Raw genomic sequence first — 22,186 nt, 5'->3', positions numbered from 1 at the left:
CACTTAGACCATTCCCATTTGCAAATTCTATGAACTCATTTGTAACAATATCTCACAAATCATCATCGGGATATAGTCTAAGAAATGCTGCCTTGTACCCATCAGATACTTCTAGATCTCTTCATGGTGGAGTCTTTCCTAGTTTATCAAGAAATTGATTGCTATAATACTTTGGTGTCAAGGCATAGGCAAAAAGATGCAAAGGAGTGGTCATCTTATTCCACCTTTCAACAACAATTGCTTCAACTTCTTTAAAGAATTTCTCATTGGGATCTTTCACTCTTGCATTTATAGTGCACTTCATTTTTTCAAGCATTCAATCAATGCCATCATAAATCTCACCAATGCAAGGCCTATCCATGTCGGTATAGTGAATCATGCTCATAATGGGCTCAGTGATACTAAGGAGATATGTCACAAGATCCCACCATTTCTCATTCAATATTCAGTCCCTAATATTTGCTGCCCTCTCACTGCTACTCTGCTTCCATACAATCCAATTGGTGTTGATCACCATATTGCATAGTGCCACTCTAACTTTCACAAGCCATCTTAAGACGATTGTGTTTGATGCAAAACGGGTCTCAACAACCTATAACACAAATTAATGCAAAAATGATTAAAAAATAAAGCCAAACTTTAAAAAAGAATACACAATATAGCTTACACGATGATATTATGAACATTGAAAATTTTAAAAAATCAGAAAATGTAAAATTAAATTACTCTTTCACTTACCTTCAATAGCTCCAAATTCGAAAAGGATCTAAAAATCCCTTGAGACATGTGGTGGTTTGTGATGAACATCTAGATGTCCTTAGCCTCTGCATGCACATCTCTAATCCATTTTATTTTAGTCCCAATCCTTTGTAGCATAAGATTGAGTGAATGTACCGCACAAGGTGTCCAAAAGATGTGATCATAGCATTCCTCAACCAACAAACCAGCAGCTCTACAATTTTTTGCATTGTACGTTATGACTTGGACAACATTGCAGGGTCCCACTGACTCAATGGCGGAAATCAGAATATCTGCAATAAATTGGCTGTCTTTTATTTGGCCCTCACAATCCACAGCTTTCAAATACATTGCCCCTTTGGGGGACACCGCTATGACATTGATCAAGTGATGATTTTTAGAATCTTTCCACCCATCTGAAACAATTGATATACCTATTTCAGCCCATGAATCCATTATGGGTTTCAATGCATCTTCAACCCCCTTCACCTCTTTCTCCAATAATGTTCCACGTACCTTCACATAACCTGGGCCCTTATACCCTCTTCGAGCTTCATTAACACTTTTCAACATTTGCTTCCAATATGGAGAGGGAACAGCATTGAAAGCCAACCCATTTGCATATATGCAACTTGCTACATCTTGGTCAGCAATGTCTCGACTCTCATTTTGAAATGCGGTTTCTAAGGGCCCCTTTGTTCTTTTGCATGTCAAGGGTGCTTCACTTTGAGTTCAGCTGTGGAAAAGAAGGGGTGGTTTTCTACTACAACATCGAGATTAGATGGGGCTTGCATTCCCCTTCTTTTCTTTGGTGCGATTTGATTCAATCTGTAGGCTTCTCTCTCTTTTGCCTCTTCATGCTCCTTAATATATTTCATCACCATCTCATCTGGTATAGGTTTACGATCTTTTCCAGTACATTTTTTGATGCCTCTTCCTTTTATTCCACACAAATGGCCTACCACCTGATAATATGAACTATTACATTGTATACCACATTCTTGGCATCTCCAATGGAATCCCCCACCTCCTAAAAGTGGTCTTATAATGTCAACATACTTCCATAGGGGAGAATTTGGATCATTTCTTTATTTTAATTGTTCAATTGTGCCAATGGAGGAAGAGGTAGATGCCATTCTGGTTCCTATGGCAAGAAATAATATGAACATATTCAAAATCAAAAACAAAAACAAAATAATGAAAAACAATTAATGTTTCATGTTTGACAATTTGTGAAACAAAAATAGTTGAGACCCGTTCATGGGTTTCCAAGGGTTAATCCTTTTTGTAAGGATCATGGACAAAAGGAGGAAATTTGGTCAAAACCGGAGCAGGGATGGATTAAGATCAACTTTGACGGGGCCTCTAGGGGCAACCCGAGTATTTCTAGGGAGGGATGTGTGGCTTGCGATGATGAAGGGAAGGTTCTCTTCAAAGGTGCAAAAAGGCTGAAGATGGAACTAATAATGACGCAGAGGTGCAAGCGGCTCTGTTAGCAACTGATTTGGCAGTTAATATGGAGGTTTCGAAAGTCCATTTGGGGGGAGATTCTCAAGTTGTGGTTAACGCAATCATGAAAGGAGTAACCCCGAGCTAGAGATTAAATAAGTTTATCACCTTATCTGCTCAAAATTAAAAACTTTACAAGATTTTTGTATTTCTCATGTAAGGAGAAGTGGAAATGTCATTGTTGACGGGTTGTCCAATGTGGTATGCAATTTAGCTAAGGGAGAGGTGAGGTGGTGGCATGGTAATGATGGCAGCATTCAATGGAGTTAAGACGGCCTACTAAGTACACTACCAATGACAAACTTGAAATGTGCGAAATGCATTTTTTTCCTCTCTTCGTTTGCCTAGTTGGCTCGAGTATTACAAGCAATTAATGTCGAATTCCTCTGCAACGGCGATGGGAGTTGGGAGAACTACATTAATAGTTAGAATGAGAATGTACACTCATTCATTGTGGCAGATGAGCAAATTTGGTGTTGGTGAAAGCGGTTTCTTTGCAGAGATAGACAGTTTTGTGTGGTACTCAAAATGGAAGCCAGCTTCACAATTAAAACTTCTAAACTCATGCTTGCCTTTTGGCGTCTAGTTCCAGAAAAAGGGCTGCAAAATATGTTTCTTGTGAGGGATCCCTTGCTCTTGAGGGCGGTTCAACTAGTTCTAGGCGAGGAGGTGGCAGTCATTGGTCACAAATACAGAACAAGGGTAGATATCTACTCCTTAATTATGGTGTGGGGGCTTGAATTTGGTTATTCTTGTGCGGAGGTTAGAAGTGTGATGACGGCGATAGTGCCGAAAGATTACCTGCTTAACATGGAATCTTTGTTGGAGTGGGCAGTCCCGGGATGGGGCTTTAATGTCTCGCAAGGCATCCCAGAGGAGCATGCAGAACTTAGAGGCAGGCATATGCGGATTCCCTTTTTGCAACGCCGAGAAGAAGTAAAAGCCAGATTTCGTGAGGATGCGAGTAGGGTGTGGGAGGGCCTGAAAATGTATGTTCAAATCATAGAGTTGGAGGACATTATCAAGCAGGCGCAGGAGGAAGTTGGGATGGTGGATGAGGTGCGAAGGAAGCGACCTATAACTAGGCGTCTTTCTGTGGAAATGGCCAAGCAACGTGAGTCAGTGGCAATTAGACCGATTGATGGTGAGGACGGGGTGGGTGGTGATTCAAGCGCCATGATTGCAGGAGCGGTGAAGAAAGAGAGATGAAGATACTGCGGGCCAAGGTACCTCTTGGTGCCAATTTCCTATTTTTTGTTAAATTTTATTTGAATAACTTTAACTTTCTGTTAGAAACTGTTTGAACAGTATATGCCAAAATTTTGTATGGCATGATGTATATAGGCATTTCCGCACTTGTAGTAGTGGGGTGTGGGGTTTGAGTAGGTTACTGGTTTGTGAATTTCTTTTTGTTGATGGATGGTTTGGAGTTTTTTGTGGGTGGCTTTTCGGGTAAGTGGTTTGATAGTTAAAATCTGGATGAAGATGTATTGTTTTAGCTTTATTTAATAAAATTATAAATATTACCAATCAAAAAAAAAAAGAAACAAAGATAGTTGAAAAAAATGTTCAAAAACCTACCTCTTGCTGCCAATGGGAGCTTGCCAATGTGTGGAAATGATACTGCAACACTTGTTGAAGCTTCAAGAATCAGTCTTCAACTCCTCCTATTTGATCTTGGAAGCCAAATTTAGTTCACCCTTTCTTCAACCTGCTAGCAAAAAACTTTTGTTTGCAACACAAATGAGGAAAAATGAGCCAAGTTTATGTTTTAGAAGTCACTTTTAGGGTTTATTTTTCACTTTTTCGCTGGCAGATTTCAAAAAAAAAATATTTGCACATAAAATGTCTTTTTGGGTCAGTTGGCTGCCTGGGTTCGACCTGCTTCGAACTGGGTCCGCCTGAGTTCGACCTGGCTCGAACCCAGCCTGTGGAAAACGGACCCTATCCAAACCACAGCCGGACCAGACCCGAACCCAGGACCCGGACCAGGCCGGACTGGACCAGGGGTCTGAGGGGGCGAACCTGGTAAGCTAGATACAAATCAGTGTTTTATATTATGTCTATAAGTATCAGTCTATCAGATGGATTATGGAATCAATGAAGTGATATTGTACTTACTCTTTAGAATTTCAGCTCCTTTTGACTTGTTTAGGTTTCTTATATGTTATTGTTTCTGTAGTTTAAAATTCAAGTGTTCAAATTATACATTATTTTGATACTAGTCCATTTCTCATCCTCGAAATACAGAAAAACATTTTCCATCCATAAAACCTGTCCTCCCATATTTGAGACTTGGAAAAATGCTATTTAAAATATGGTCTAGGCAGAAAGACTATTTAAAATATGGTCTAACAATGCCTAAGAACAGAGGAAAAAACAGAAAGGAAACACATATACCATTTTCCTGTTGTTGCACTGCAGAAAAATCCTGTACTTGGGTCATAATAATAACCTAGTCTGCTGCTATAGTAATACCTGCAACAAAGCAATAAAATTTATGATTAATATTAAATTATGAAAGATGGGATTGCAATTAGCAAAATGCTTAAAATACAATAAATGATTGGAATTTGCTGGATATACAACAATTGAATTCTAAAGAACAAATCAATTTGACATAAACAAAAGTACATTTTTAATTAAAGAGGAAGTGTCAAACTTGAGAAGAAATTAGGTTCAACTTTATGAAACTAGAGAAGAGAAAACTTAAACATTTCATTCTTATAACATTCCATTACATTCCCCTACATTCTAGTACATTCCATGTCTCAAAAGGGGATCCGATTCATAAAAAATTGCCTTTCCCCAAGCTAGTCTTCCACTTTGTTAAAATCCATGTCCTAAGAGAGGAACTCGCATCAATCTTCTTGTGTACTAAAATAAAAGCTAGGCCTTGTTATACATCTCACACTAAAGAAAAAGCTACATATCTAAAGATGAACCTCATGTTAGTTTTAAATTACTTTCCTAAGATGGTCCATATCTAATCTTGTGAGTTCCTTATCCAAAGTAGACCTACGTGTTCAAAAATGAGGCCTAAGGTGCTCATCTATTAACTCCTTGTTTCAGATCTACTATGCTCTACTAAATTATTTCAATGTTTGTTTGGTGATACGTTCCCCTTGAATTTAGACCTATTTAGACAAAAAAATTGACTTGGGGAGTGTGTATGTGGATACAATTGAAGCCCAAGAGAAGTTGTATAGCATTTTTCATTCAAAGTTCAGGTACCATTTAAGTCTAAGAGTAGTTGTGTTTTATCATTTGATGATCAAGTACCCGGTGGTAAGCTATGTAATGGTTCCAATTTTCAATTACATGAGAGATACCTTAGATTTCATCTGAATCATCCCCATATTTGACACTTCTAGTAATCACTTCTAGAATTTCCTTGGATTCCCATTTCTCTAGCTTCCAAATTCCCATTTCTAATACTTTGTGCAACATAGTTGTCAATTAAACATATAGGTTGACATTGAACTAACATAATAACTTGTCATTCTTCAAGTCTAAGTGGTAGTCTGCATGCTTTGTTTGTGATCTTAATAAATGTGATGCTATTCTGAGATTCTTAAATGTAGTGGCATTCAGATCTAAGATCAAGAATATGAAAAGCGGTAAGCTAAGAATGCCAATTGATTTATGAGCTAAAAATATCATAAGGCCATAAACAGAGCCAGTCAAGGAGCAGAGTCAAGCTACTGAAGGTATCATTTACACACATAACTACCACATGGATGAGATCCATAACAAGAAATGATTAGTATCGTTTCCTGTGTTAAACTTTTAAAAAGAAAGACTAGGACTAGAAGGATATACAATAGATGATGTTCTTCCCATCTCATAAGCCCCTTTGATTTTCAAAATCACACGACATAATTGGTTGTGTTGACCATACGAATGAACAAACCCAATAAAACTTTTTTCCTTCATTCAATGGGGAGAGGACATGAATATTTTATTCTATAGCTAATTACTGTAAAATTCACGTAACTTCCAACTCAAATGAAAATATTGCACAGATGGAAATAACATGAATATTTCCATTGGCACTTATTTTTACTGTAAAAATCTTGCACTTAATTCAACTCAATCAAGAGTTCTGTGATAATAAAACTAAAATTATAAATATTAAATTGAACTGTCAAAGATCTAAGAGCTTACCCTGATGATCCATCAAAAACATAATCTGATGGCACTCCACCTACAGAATATATAAGATTAAAGGCATGAGTTTCAAACAAATTAGCTGAGAAATCTTGTAAATATGACACTAAAGTTTGATTTCTAGTTTAACAAAAAGGAAAAGAAAACTTCTTACCTTCACCAAAATTGCGTGTAGACAAAGTAGACTCATCTATATGTCCTGACTGTGGTGTAGTTTCCTGGACGGTAGAATGAGATATAGAGACCTCGCTGTCAGAGAATATGTCCACAGCAGCAGCTCCATCACCTTCTCCAAAGATATCTATTGCATCACTGGAATTTTCACTCCAAGGGCCTGAAGCTGTTACTGATGAATAACTTTGTCTGGCTTCTCCTTCATCATCAGCAAAAATATCCTCCATTTTACCAGCATTAACACTTATACTAGTGTCCACAATGCCAACCAATGGTCCACCCTTTGCACGAGCAATTCTTTCGTATCCTTCTGAAAAAGGGCAAACACAAAGTGTAATTTATTTACCATCTATGCTAAGCTGCGAAGTGTAAATATCAAAACAAGATTGATGTAACCAAATCCATTTTCCATGTATATATATGTCCCACCCTGATGTAGGGCACTATGAACTGCCATTGAATTTTGGTCTGGAACTGATGTACTGATTTTGTGTGATGGTAGGATTTGTTTTCAGAGTTTTTTCAATGCAAATGTATAAACCATTATACAATAAACATATACCACTTCTTTGCCAACAATAATAATGATAACCCAACTTCAAATGAACTTTATTTACTACTGATATGAGTCTGATTACAAAATAGTTCAGGTCTGATATGAAAATCAGACTGCAATAGGCAATGGTAAACCTTATCAACTTAATGATTTGAACATACAACATATAAAAGACATACCCATTTGGTAGCTCCTTGGTTCAGGTATAGATTATGATCACAAAAAAAAAAAATAGGAGATGTCACAATGAATTTAATGGCTGCTTCACTGGGACTGATTGTCTGATATGAGAAATGGATTCAATAGCACAATATCCTCCAGAAAAAGTACTTCGAAACTTGATAAAGGAAGGCTCCAAACAGCTATCTTGTAGGTCTGATTTCACCAAGCTAGCAACCACATAGGATACTCAGAAATACTAAGTTGGCAGCCACTTAGGTCACTCAGAAAATTACTCGTAGCTCTTCCCAAACTGCCCATTTCATCTCAAAAAACCTTTTAACCGGGTAGTACTCAAGAAGTGCAAAAGAGTTGTCAAAAACAAGGCAACTGAGCCACGAAATCCCCACTTTTCTATGGAGCTGATACGGCCTGACTGAAACTGATTTTGTTACTGATGGTGATCCTACAACCCTCAGAAACTACTTAGAATCTAAGCTATAAGATTTCCAGAATCCATTCAAATCTTGTATGCAGTTTCTGGATTTGATGGTCAAAAATTTCTCACACAATCAAATCCAGAAACTACATACAAGATTACTTAGAATCTGCTCCACACTGGCAATGAAGAAACTCATATTAACTATACTGAACAGCAGTAGAAGAGTCTTTTTCAAGCTCCAAACATGCCCAAGAAGGGGTCAGCCTAGCAAGGAGGCACCTTACTCAGCCATAACCAGCAAACACTTCTTCGAAACTGATTTTCTTTGGTGCACCGATGAGATACCTGAAGTAGAATCTCCCTACACACCCTAAGATGATCTTCCACAACTACATGTGTGATGACTTGTGAAGGATTTCGTCCACACAAGCTGCTCCAAACCCTCAAGTTCACCTAAACTCCTCTCAAGAGGCAAGAATGAAAATAAAATCCAACATAACATAACAAATGACTCCTCAAGTTGCCATTTTATTAAACTCCAAAACCCTAATTAGGGTTTCTTTCCCAAGTGCCACTTTATGATTTTAATTAGAGTTTTATTTAATTTCTGATGTCTTCTATTATCTTTTCTTTCTCCTCAAAAGGGTGCCCACTTTAAGTCACTATTTTTTATTATTTCCAACTCCACTTGGAGTGGTGTCCAAGGAAAGTGACTTTATTATAAAGTCATTTTCATAACTTTATAAATCTAACTTTTAGAATCGCCTTTAAATATCATTTGCAATATTACAAATAACCTCAAAATGCAGTTAACTCCACTTTCTCTCCCCTAAGCGTCCATACTCTCTAAGATATTAGGTGACTTGTATCATAACGTTCACTTTTGATGTCCATTATTTAAGTTAAAACATTAATTTAACTTATCAAACTTTTTGCAATATCATAAAATAATGCTCTGTACCTCCTGATCCACTCAATTATGTCGTCTGAACCCTAATTGGCTAACCCTGGCTAAGAAGGAGAGATTACAGTATAGGTACCAGAGCACAGGATGCAATACATAAGTCATGCCTAGCACCCTAAACAATGTGATAAATGGTTATTTTTCTGTAGATATGCTTTAAAGTACTAGAAACTAATGGAAACATATTTCTGTTGTATTCTTTTTCAAAAAGTGTCGAAGTTCTTAAGAATAAATTATACATTAATAGTTTTATAAATGAGGCACAGAGTTTCATAGGCACATTTGAAATGGAATCAGATAAAAAACAGGAGCACATAATGTAGTGCTCTCCTGTTAAGTTAAAAGGAGTCTATCATGAATTCTCCTAGCTGGTAAATTTAAAAAATCCATTAACAAAATTTCAGATACATAATCCCCAGGGTTTGATGGATGATTTATCGATTAACAAAACACGTTTGTCATTAAGGAAGACCAACCACAGATGCCCATAAGCTTTGAAATTCCACATTACAGGGATGAAGGTGAATGCTGGACTGAACAAGATTTCACAGGAGGACCTATCAGGGAGGTAAAATGGAGATAAAAAATTGTCACTCTTCTATGAGTCCTACAATGTGCTTGTTTACCTCACTGGGTAAACAGGAAGAATACAGAAATCGAACAGCAATGCACAATGCAATTACAAAGGAAGTACCAGAATAAGAGTTCCATTAATGTCAAAAGATGTTCATATTATATTCTGTCGTCAACATTACATGTCCTCCAACACCCGGAGGTGGTACAATATATGACAGCCGAAGGGGTGCGACACAACCGTCGCGACTCCAACTACCTACCCGTCGGCTAACTAACTGACCACCGTAAGTCATTATTACCGACGACAACATAAACATAATATACCAACATAACATAATGATTATTCACGGCAACATCATCCCCCCCAAGAAAAGAAGTCGACTCCGACGACTTAATACAAATTAGAGATGAACGGCAGGAACTACTAACGCCAGTCGGGCCCGGATCTTATACACTTGCTGCATCCTCGCCTGAAAAACCCTTTCTGCTACCATCCGATGCTCAAGTGCGGATTTCACCAATATGGCTTCCTTGGCCATCACAGTCCTCCTGTGCCTAACCCAAACTTGTCTGCAAAACACGTTTTTCAGTCTCAGCTTCCACCAACTGCTACTCAATTGATATTGTCTCCCTAGCCAATTTGTCCTCGATAGCCACCCGTGCTGCTCTCCCGGCATCCAACTCCTAGGTACGCTGAACTAAGTCTCATGCGACTAGTGCCTCCAACCTGGTGGTCAGCTCCTCCCGAGCCCTCTGTGCATCCACCATGGCAACCTCATGTCGTACCGAGACATACTCCGAGTTCCTCAAAGCGTACCAGTCATGCCTGGAGGTGGCCACAATCCGCTGGCACAAATACTAGGAGACACCTCAAATCCTCCATCATACTCCCCAAAGGCTAAAAACTGAACTGAATAACTCCCTGTTGTCGTACGACTGCACGGACCTGCAATGCCTTCCCTCAAACTCTGTTTGTTCGCAACCTCCAAATCCGTCTCCCTCTACGGCTTATTTCTTCCCCGCCAATGCTTAGCTGCAGGCTTCTTTCTCACAGTATGGACAAGCACAACACTTCCCGTGGTATTCTGTAGCTCAAAAATAAACTGGGGGTCTAGGGGCAACGCCCCCAGCGGGGTCGAGGGGCAGCGCCCCTAGCGAGGTCGAGGGCAACGCCCCAGCGGGGTCAAGGGGCAGCGCCCCCGCCGCCAACACCAATTTACAACCTTCAAAACCCCACGAAAGTCCATGGCGCGCATCATTTCTGTGATATTTTATGATGTCAAAACCCTTCTTCTACACTCTGAATTTCCAGTGTCCTGGCTTCAAACTCCAGCAAATCATTTTAAATCTGGGCGTTGTTTTTTTTTTTTGTTTTTTTTTAGCACTATAATGTCCCCGATGGCACCCCGGCCATACAACCTCCCTGTACGGTCAACAACAGCACTGGCACCTCCAATCGTGCGACTGCTTGGTCTACCTGTGGCGGTCGTTTTGCCCTTACGTGGCTGTGTGGAATTGTGCGAAATCTCGCTCTCCCTAAGCGGCGGATCAATCTGTAAGAACCCTCAACCCCATCCGTCCGCTTCACTCCCCGCGGTAGCTCGTGGGCTATGTGTATTGATCGGGCCATGCGGTGCGTCCCTTTCCCTGGCTGCGCGGTGATGTGCCTTCGGCCGTGTTCGGTGTCTTCTTCCTCCGCGGGGTTTTATTGCCAAGGTCGGTTGTGCGGTGTGGTGGCTTCTTCTTTTCCTCGGCGGTGTGTGGCGTGGTGTCTTCTTCCTCTCCTCGGTGTGCGGCGTTTTATATCCTTGTGCGGCCTTCGGTGGCTCCCACCGCACGGTGTGACCACCGCACGATGGTTCCACCACACGATGGTTCCACCGTCGGTGGTTCCACCACACCGTGGTGTCACCGTCGGTGATTCCACCGCACGGTGGTGTCACCGTCCACCGCACGGTGGTGTCACCTTGTCACCTTGGTCCCACCGTACGGTGGCCATTTTTCCCTTCTTTTTTTTTTTCTTTTTTTTTGACTGTACGGTCGCTATCGTACGACCGTGCGATTTTTTTTTTTCTTTTTTTTTTATTTTTTTTTTAAAGTTGTCTAGAGAGTCTTCGGCTCGGGTCCCCTGTCTCTGGGATTGCCCTTCATCCTTCTCGGTTTTTCTCGCCCAAAAGTCTCCTGCTTTTGTCCCGTGCCTCTCGAGTTGCTTGCCCGGCCTCTTAGGTCCCCTTCCATCCTCTCGGGTCCCCCTCCGGGCTCTCGAGTGTCTGTCTGGCCTCTCGGGTCCCCTGCGCGCTTCGCGTGGTAAGGTTTCAATTTGTACCCGTTGGTGGCCAATCTATTTCCAATGGCCATCGGAAGACCTAGAACCACAAATTCTACAGGGACCACGACCTCCTTCCCGTACATAAGAAGGATAATAAAGATTTTGAAGGCTGCGGCCTTCCACACAGGGTTCCAATCGTTGCCGACACTCTTCGGATTATTTACGTCGCCAGGGTTTGGGGCGTCTCCCTTCCAATATTCTTTGTATTCCGACAGGTACACCTCTGTTGGTTGCTCTGGTTCCTCTACTTCGAGCCTGTAGCTTTGGAACATTTCGTAATCCTCCATTTGCCAGTGGAAGAGCCCGTTAAGTGAGCATACCTCATCTTCAGAACATCCCTCCAATTCGAGCACCCCTTCACTGTTCGGCTCCATCGCGTTCTTGCCCTTGCTTTCATCGGGACCCCCTTCCCCTTTATTAGAATCCTCTGAGTCCGAGTCTGAAGAGGCGAGCTCTTCGCTGACATCTTGGGTGTGTAGGTCAATGGTATATTTCCGCCCTCCCTTCTCCATGGAAAGGGTATTTTTCTTCCAGTTGTGGTTTACCCTCGCGTTGATCAACCACGCTCTCCCCAGGATGGTGTCATAGCCTTTCTTCTTCGAGGGAATAACCACGAAATCTAACAAGAATGGTTGCGTACCAATCGTCACTTGCTGGGCCATCAACAGGCGGAGTGGCTTAATGCCGTGTTGGTCCGCTCCCACCAGGTTGAATGTGGGTGGCCACAAGGTGGGCTTCCCCAACCGCTTCCATGTTTCTTCTGGTAGTACATTCACCCCAGATCCACCGTCCACAATGGTGTCCTTCAGAATGGTCCCACAGATACCCATTTCTACCACAGCTGGGTGTCTACCACTGCTCACGGCTAGTAACATCGCATCAGTCGAAGGGCTGGCGGAAACTTCCACCTGTGGTGTACTCTTAGAAGCGGTGGTGGGAACCCCTACCTGTGGTGCACTCGACGATGCGGTGGCGGGAACCCCTACCTGTGGTGTACTCAATAATGCGGTGCTTTGCACATTGGTGAGGATGGCAGTCCTCAATTGTGGCATAGAGTCTAGAAGGTCTTTTACCTTTATCGGCACCTCCATCTGCAATATTTGCCCAATGATGTTATTTTCCGCTTCCGTACGGAATGATGTACTCGCCACCTCGTTGTCCCGTCGTTCGGTCGTCATCTCACGTTCAATATTGGCCTTTGCCTCCCGTAATCTCTCCTTCTCCGTACGAGGGTCGGGATAAGTGGCTTTTTTCATCTGGGCACGGGTGATCGCCAGTACTTCTTTCTCACCAGTCTTCTCAGCCTTCTCAATGTTGAGGAGATTAACCCCTGCCTGCGGGCAATTTGCGTCCTCATGGTCGCCTGGCTCACACCAATGGCAAAGGTGCTGAGGGGTGGCTTCCTTCGTGCAATCACGGGCGAAGTGCCCCCACTGATTATAGGCCCTACATTGGATAATTGGCCGGCCCTTGGCGTCATACTGGATACGGCTTCCGTTATTGGTATTGTTGCTACTCCCACCGCCGCCGTGTCTGTTGTCCCGGTATCCTCCAGATGATGCCGTTGTGTTGGTATGTTGGCCGGTACCCGCTGGTGCAGATGTTGTGGCCTGCTCCGTGAACAGCACCTGGTTCATTTGCGTACCTCGGGTTTTCATGTTGTATGGGCACTCCTTGGTGGAGTGTCCCATCACTTGGCAAATCTCGCAAAATGCCTTCTTTTGGCAAGTACCCTTTGTGTGCCCTTCCTCTTTGCACTCAGTGCACCATATGTCCCCTTCGTTCCGACCAATGCTTCTCATTGTTTTGAATTCCTTTCTCATTCGCTCCATGTCTTTCTGGAGCGCTTGCACCCGTTTGCCAGCCTCGTCGTCGCTGCTGCTTTCCTGTGAAGAGTCATTGTCCTCGGATGAGGAATTATTACTTTTCTTCTTCTTTGATGTTTTGTGTTCGCTCTCCAGGTCCATCGCCCTATTATAAGCGTCGTCATATGACATCGGGGGTACAATTTTCATCTTCCTCCGTAGGGAGAATTTCAACCCTTCAACGAACCATCGTTTCTTCAATCCATCTGCGGGTTGGCTTTCCATTTTACCCAAGAGTTCTTTCAGCCTCCGACTGTATGCCCGTACTGTCTCCCTGGTACCTTGTTTGGTACTGTATATCTCCGTTACAATTTCATTGTCATCACGGAGCAACCAAAACTCCCTCGTGAATTCCTTCTGTAGATTGGCCCACGTGGCCACTTTTTGCTTGTCCACATCGGAGTACCAATCTATGGCAACTCCTCGTAACGTGGCTGGGAACTGCTGCACCCAGTCATCCTGGTCTGTTACTCCGTTGGCGGACCAAATGGTTTCACATGTACGGCAGTGCCGTAAGGGGTCGTCCTTGCCCTCCCCTGTGAACTTTGGCAATTTTTGTTTACTCGCCATCCCACTGCTGGGTCTCGCTCCTCTAATTCCTTGTGTGCTTGTACTTGGCGATCCTCCGCCTCCTGCAACTAAACCTCCACTCGTGGGTCCTCCGGAAAAAGTTGCTGACACCGAACCAAACAAATTGCCTCCCGTACGGTACCCTTGTGCTCCCTCGGCACCTTCGGCCGTACCGTCACCTTCTGGTGTCTCCCTCCGGTTGGTTGTCTCCCTCCGGTTGTCCTCTGAAATGGACAAATTCTTTAGCAAGTCTCTGGTAGCATCGATCAGGTTTAGACTTCGCCTTGTTTGTTCCACCAACTCTTCGCGGCTTCTTACCCTACGGTGGTATTCTAGCGAACTGTAGAGTTTTCCTTCGGCACCCTCCGTGACTCCTTCTGGCAACCCTACAACAGTGTAGACAGTGTAGTTCTCTCCGTCTATCTCTGCCTCCGCAACCTCTGTGACACCTCCTGGGTTCCCTTCGGCCAACCCCTCGGCCGGTCGTCCCTCGGCAAGCTGCTTTAGCCTACGCCTTCGTTCTATCTGCTGTCTGAGATTCAATGCGGTTTGTGCCACTTCCCATTCGTCACTCTGTATCTTTTTATTTTTGTCCTTATTTAGTCTATTGGGCATAAGTCAAAGGTTCAATTTCCTCCTGGCCTGGCGCCATCTCGTTCTGTTTCCCGTCGGCTGTTCTCTTCGTAGTGTTGTAGGATTTGTTGTCGTCGCTCTTCCTGGGCAATCTCCTCCAAGCGGGCCTGTTGTGCCAGCGATGCCTGTGCAAGCAACCGGGGGGAGGTGGTTCATCAACCGGTTTACTGCCGGGCTAACCTCCAGCGCTGTCCACACGGCACTTGGTGGGATTTCTACCTTCGTCGCCTCTCGTCGGACATAGGTTTGAATGGCTACCTGGAGCAAAATTGAAAATTCTCGCGTTGCCGTGTCTTCTCCTGTGTAAAGTTCTGTCCGCGCGTCGTCGGCCTCCGGGTTTACTTCACCAATGGGTAGGCCCATTGTGTCTGTGCGCCATCCGTGTCTTCCGTTCCCGAGTTCGTCTAGGCAACGGCACCAAATGTTTACCTCACTGCATAAACAGGGAGAATACAGAAATCGAACAGCAATGCACAATGCAATTACAAAGGAAGTACCAGAATAAGAGTTCCATTAATGTCAAAAGATGTTCATATTATATTCTGTCGTCAACATTACATGTCCTCCAACACCCGGAGGTGGTACAATATATGACAGCCGAAGGGGTGCGACACAACCGTCGCGACTCCAACTACCTACCCGTCGGCTAACTAACTGACCGCCGTAACTCATTATTACCGACGACAACATAAACATAATATACCAACATAACATAATGATTATTCCCGGCAACAATGCTGGCAAAACTGTTAGCCAACGAGATCAAAACTTATTACTTCAAGCAGTCAGCAACACAAAGCAGCTTGAACAATGTGAAATTTATGATAAAAGTGATTTCTTTTCTTTTGAATTGAGGTTATATTTATCAAGGCAGATACACTCTTCTCTTATGAGTGCTATGATTGGGCATGCATTTGCTAAAACTTATGCCAAAGTACTGGACATGTAGTCTGTAATGTCCCCTTTTTGGGATATCGCTGATTTCTTTGCCTGCAAACAGTATTACTATTAACTCTTGAAATAGATGTTAGAATCACTAATGATTAACAAATCATGACAATATTCAAAACATGGTACTATTCATATTCAATTCATACATTATAAGTTATAACAACATTAATAATGAGATCATCATAGCATGGGCAATATTTGGTTCAATCTGCAATAACACAATCTCCCAAGTCAATCACACAGTGAGCTCTAGGTTAGATTGTAGGTAACAATATTGAGGTCGATCCTCCCCAACATTGCCCCAGAGCCAGGAAGGGGACCTAACCACACCTTGCTGCTCATAAGCCATTTTGAGCCAAGAAGGGGGCCTGACCCAACCTTTTCTGCTCGCAAAGGCCATTCAGGGCCGAGAAGGGGGCCTAACCCCACCTTGCTGCCCATGAATCCTAGCCCCTCATGTAGACATACCTACATCATTCCCATGACCTCACAATGCAATTCCCAAGAAGAGATAAGATGATAAAAATATACCTCTTTGATATCAACAAGCAATGGATAATCCTTATTAGGATTGAATCTCCAGATTCATTGTTTTGTATTCACCTTGAATGAATTCTATATCTTAGTTCTGCTCTTATTGGGTGACTTATCCCAATAGATAAATTGTTCCTTTGTTGATTAATATATATATGATATTATTCCTTGATCAATTGCTGGATGATTCCCCCCTATTTCTGAATGAGAGCCCTCCTTAAGTACCCTTCACCTACGCTGCAAGGTTACGTCCCTTCCTTTGGTCACAGCCCTTCCAAGCAAGGTGTCTTCTTATAATACCTCTTGCCCTTTGACAAACTGTTGCGGTTAATTAATGATAATGCTGCCTTGATTATTATAGAGAATTGCATGCTTTAATAAGGTTGAGATCGCAGCCTTATGAATGTTGGGATCGCTGGTTAATAAGATAATGAGATTGCAGTTAGTGAATCCGCTCCTTAATATGATCACTGCCTATGTTGCGTGTACACTAGCCTTAGGTCGATCACCTTCTTTTGCTGTTTGGGTTGATTTGAGTTTAAAGAAAATTGTGAGATCTTGAATCAAGACCATTTCCTTTTATTAAAGGTAGTGCAATTATTGGTATCACAGTGGGGGCATGACAGTCCGCCCTTCCAGCATTGCTTGTCTTCAAGCAATGATGATTTGATCGTAGAGAGTGTTCTTCAAGAAAACCGTTTTGGGACCCTAATTCATAACCCATCTTCTGCTGCACTACTCTGATATTATCACAAGTTACAAATTTTATCTAAGACATATTTTTTACTTTTAATTTGAATGCAAGTTATAATCAATTTGTCAAAGTTTGTAAATTAAGACGAGTTTTTCCACATATTAAGATGAGGATTAGAAGTATGACACACATCTATGTAATGTTTCATGAAGAGGTTTTCCCTTTACTTGACAAGGAAACCTTGGGGGCCTTATTAAGAGATTTCTGGCTGACATATTACAATTTTTAATGTGGAGATTGGTTGGGAATCTGTTTCTAGTTTTTGAGGATGTAAGGGAGTTGTAACTAACAGATTTGCTCCTCCACAAAGCTCCACTTGCTTATTGTCCTTTCTTCGTTTGATTGGATGCTTTTAAGATCTCCTTCATTGTACCTTGTTTTCTTGCTTGAATTTCCTTTTGCTTTTTTGTTAGACATTGTCTCTATATTACATATTTGGCTTTATTTTCCACATGTGTCCTGGCCCCAAAGACTGTTGCAAGTGTACGACGAACCCTCTTTAAGGAAGATTCTAAGGGAGAGGTGCTAGAATCCAAGATAACATCATTTTGGAATAATGTGGGAGACACCAACTTAGGTCAAATAGACATGAAGAAGTTTCAGGGCCCCTTATACACAAGCAAGCATTCCAGATTTTTAAAGAAGATGATCGAGAGCGAGATAGTAAGAGCAGCAGGCTTCCCTCCGACTATACAATGCAATGAGTTGATTGTTGACTGTGCCAAGCACTATGATGCCAGCATGAGAACGATAGTGGCACCTAATGGCAAAGTACTTGCCTACCTATCCGAGACGGCCATCAACGAAGCTTTCCACATACCCGATCCCAAGGGCATGGTTTACAAAAGCAAGGAGCACAGGCAATATTTGAGGATGACCCTGACAAATGCCTTGGCATAATCAACAAGTATTGGTTATTGAAGAGTAGGCCCGACATATCCAAGGTACCCACCAACATTCACAAGATTGACTTTAAGGAAGAGTTTGGTGATTTGATCATTTTGCTCAACCGAGTTATGGGAATCTCTCAAGCATCCCAATTTGAGAATTGGATGTCCTATTTCATGGAAGCAATATCAACTGGTGTAGAGAAGATCAACTAGGCAAGAATCATAAGCAATAACCTTGATCTACAATTGAAGAGGCTTGCACGTACAAAGAAATTCTACATGAGTTCATATATCATATATTCACTTGCTAGAGCTCATGAGCATGCAGGATTAATGTATAGAGGTCCAGTAGGAATGGGATTTGGAGAGATGAGAGCATGTGAGTCATATACACAGTTACACTACCCTGGCAAAGCACATTACAGGAGAGTGAACAACGCTTGCACCATGCACTTAACAAGAACCTTGCAAGGCGGCATACATCAAAGACTATCTCCGCAAGAGAAAGAGTTAGTACATAAATCCGGTGCTTGGTATATCCAATTTCCCAAGTTCACCTACATTAGAATTCAAGGATTCTCTATGCTATCACGCTATCCTATTGACAAGATAATATTGCTTGAGTTGGTGAGACAGTTGACCACATATAATAAAGTGCAAAAGAATAGACACAAGACAGGAATCGCTTTTCCCATCTTAGACAGGCAATCATTAGAAGCATGTCCGCACCTACAAGCAGTGGAGAAATCAGAAGAATTGAGATCTCACTTCCTTATTCCATACTTCTCTAGAGAAAAATTTGATCCTTACGGCAACAGGAGAAGAGCTAACAAAAGAAGACACAAACACAAGCTACAGGTAGAAGACTACAGGATGAATGCCTAGGATGATCTAGAAATAAGAAAAAAGATGTTCTCAAGGCTACCAATTGACATCGTTAGGTTGTGCAAAGTTTTTGATATTCCAGATCAAGCACAAGATAGTGGAAAACACCTTCAACCGGTATATGAGCAAGAGAAAAACAAGGAAGTGGAAGTCAATTGGATTGACGTGGAGATCACCGATTTGAAAGACTTGATTAAGCCAGCCTTAGCATACACACAACAATGAGTAAACATCCAAATCCAAAAGTTGAAGAGACAAAATACACAGCTAACATTCGAATTGATGGGAGAGACAGAACCATCCGATGAAGATACAAAAAGCACGAGCATCAATGGAAGTGCCACCCAGTCAACTCACTCCAAAGGAACAAAGAGAATAGAAAGTCACAAGGAAGGGCCTTCACACAAGAAGCATAAAGCAGATTAAGGCCACCGTTCCACTAGTACTTTTTCCATACACGAAGTATATATAAATCAAGCAGCATTGAAAGACAGTCGCCTAGAGGAAGCATTGATCATGGAGCGAATGAATCCATGGAGTCTACAATCCAGAATAGCAGATGCAAGAAGATAGAAAGGCATAAGCAACCAAAAGTTCAAGACAATTCATTTCCACACGAGCAAACTAATAGCAAAGAAGGTAAAGATGTGTATGTGGATATTGAGAATGAAGATGAAGAAGTGACCTCTACACCCCGAGAAGATCAGCAACTCAAGGAGGTGCAAGTAGGAGAAGAGAAATCTGCGATCCCAGCATGGCTCAAGGAGAGACTAGCAAAGGAAGTCATAGTGATAGAGGAAGATCCTATTGATGATTTGGACTATTGAAAAGAAGAAAGCCACTAAGATGTCAAAGATAACAAGGAATGACACAAGATCTTGAGTGATACAAATTGCCATTATGAGGGTAGATAAGCCTGAAAATGAGATCACAACAAGAGATTATGACTTGGAGACTTAAATGATACAGTGAAAACAGTCCATGATATGTTGAAGTTGGAAGTAGAAAAGAACAAGAAATTAGAGAAAGGTGAGTGCGTTGAGAAGTTACCTGCAGCAGTTCGAGGAAGCACTAAGGCAACATGATCCCTCAAGCACACCACCGCCACTACTTCCTCCAAACTTAGTGGACAATTTAGAGAAGATGAGAACTTCAGCCCACCTGATGGAGACTTGGATAAATAAGTCTTTCAAGAAGGCAAATGCATTTGTGAAGGAGCTAGTAAGGATATTTCATTAAGTCACAGTGTTATTGAAAGGACTCAAATCCTCATGGTGACCTATGATACTTTCGTTTTCACCAGAGATTATACCATGCCAAGATTGCAAACAATGAAGAATCTACCTAAGAAAACTTTAGTGAATGGAGGATTGTTGAAGGATGGACAGTCACTTGATTTCCAACAGTGGTTTAACTTGCTCCAAATGAGGAAGGCCATCTATGAGGATATCACCAGTGGTTGCACTCAAGTCAATGATGCAATAAACTTGATACGTGATAAGATTGTGGAGGTAGCCGAAATCATACTTGAGAAGAAGATGAATGAAGGAATCCACATAGATGTCGATCAGCTGATCGAGAGAGTGAATCATATTCTTCAGAACAGCTGAATTGCCTTCAAAGAAGCAGCTGGAAGACATACACTCATTCATGGTATTCACCAGCAAGAATAAAGATTTCGAGCCAGGATGGGAGAAAGCCTTTGCCTCTGCCTTAGACGAAGTGAGCTTCATGGAAGAACAGTTGAAGAATGTGCCTGCTGCCCCAATAACCGAAATTGAATTCATGATGTCCAGATTCGTTGAATTTGCAACAAAAGAAAAGGATAAGGGAAACAAAGTTTGTTATGATCCCATGTGGCATCATTTTTCTTATTGGACGATTTTTCCTCGATGTTTGTGCCAAATGGATGTCACATTCCCATTTGATGTAAAAAACCCTAATTAGGGTTTAGGTGGCAAGATCTTGGCCCTTGATTCTAATTTAATCTTGGCCATTCATTCTATTTGGGAGCACTATATAAGCCCCACTCATTTCATTTGAAAGGGGTCGATTAAAAGAGTTTTGAAGATTTGTTGCTCGATGCTACCAGAATTAATAAAATCATTGAAGTGTTGGTGACTTATTGTGTTTTGGAGCATTTGCTTGTTTCTTCATCCTTTTATGAAAAAACTTAATGTTTGAAAAGACAAAAAAAAAAGATAGAATAGAATTTGCTTTAAGTATTTAGATGAATGAAAGATTTATGTGCATGATTGATAGTGAAGCTCCTATTGTACATACTACTAGTATTTCATCGATGGTGAAGTATCTTGCGTAGTCAACTGAACCTATTTTTAGCCAAGCTTAACTTCAATTACTATTCAGTCATTGATATGCTTCACCTTGACAGTATCTATGCTTGTGGTAGTGATTTGAAAATCATCAAGCTATCCCTTGAAGATCGCACTAGCCTTGTGGAGATGTTCATGGCATGTCAAAGCAAAGCTTAGTTGAGCTCACTTGAAGTTGTCCATCATCTTGCATTCTTAGCGTTAGTTTAGTATTCCTAAACCTTACTCCTTTTTCATTTTTTTTAATCAAAGATCATTAGTAGTAGTAAGAAAGAGTGACATTGTAATATCATTCATAAAGTATCATTCCTTGTGATTGAGAAGTTTCGTCACTTTCAAGAACAATTGCGTAAGTCACTTTGGAGGTACAACGGACACATCAAACCATTGAAGCTATCCAACACGTCAAGACCTGACATTGTAAACCTTGGAGTCATCTCAAGTGATCCTTTCGTGTTCAACATTTGAGAAGTCTTTGTTCAAGAGAGGATAAAGTATTCGATACTTTATTATGTATTTGATCGTGCATGAAAAACACATCAACGGTGCCGCACACTATATCTAGGTGTGATTGATCCCCTTTACTTGAATTGTCTTAATACTGTCTTTGAATTCGGCATCTTCGCTGCTTGCCCACTCCATGCAACTAAGGTTGTGATGACCTCGGTGTAAAGTAATGTTGCCTCAAGCCCCTTGCACCTTGAATTTGTAGACTTTGCCTTTCATATTGATGAGTTTACCTCTTTACTCCATGCATCCTACCACTGGCTTTTAAACTTGATAAAATTGACCCTAAGTATGCCGGTAAACTTCATTCAGGTCTGCTCCCTTTATTATTTGCCTTGCATAGAATTATTTGATGTCCAAATGGAAGATTTGATCCTCTTTATGCTGCAACTGAGCCTTCATGTTATCCTTTTGCTTTTATGTCAAACTCCAACTTAGTTCTGATCCACCATCTCTCTTAGGTCTGATTCTTTTTCTTCCTTCTGCCAAACCTGCAAAACAAACAAATTAAGATGACATCAATCCTTTCACAAACCTCCTTTAATTAAAAAACCCTATAAAATGCTGATGGAATTTTCCTAATGCCTAAGTCATGTTCCTCATTTTCGGACTGATCTGCTCCTGCTCGTCTTAATTTGTCTTGGGAT

General features: G+C 41.6%; 1 protein-coding gene across 3 annotated transcripts in view; it reads right to left on the bottom strand.

Annotated features, from left to right (window-relative positions):
- Nucleotides 1-22,186, bottom strand: part of LOC131038205 (uncharacterized) — a 101,050-nt gene that overhangs the window by 37,775 nt on the left and 41,089 nt on the right. For all 3 annotated transcript variants that reach the window (XM_057970556.2, XM_057970557.2, XM_057970558.2), the window contains 3 exons: nt 6,572-6,901; nt 6,415-6,454; nt 4,648-4,725 (listed from right to left, as the gene is read on the bottom strand). In XM_057970556.2, the coding sequence (XP_057826539.2) occupies nt 4,648-4,725; nt 6,415-6,454; nt 6,572-6,901 (448 nt within the window). The remainder of the gene's footprint in view (nt 1-4,647; nt 4,726-6,414; nt 6,455-6,571; nt 6,902-22,186) is intronic.

This window comes from Cryptomeria japonica, chromosome 10 (assembly GCF_030272615.1).
Source record: "Cryptomeria japonica chromosome 10, Sugi_1.0, whole genome shotgun sequence".
In the NCBI taxonomy this organism is placed as follows: domain Eukaryota; kingdom Viridiplantae; phylum Streptophyta; class Pinopsida; order Cupressales; family Cupressaceae; genus Cryptomeria; species Cryptomeria japonica.
The sequence above is the reverse complement of the archived record's forward strand: the minus strand, read 5'-3'. Positions and strand labels throughout refer to the sequence as shown.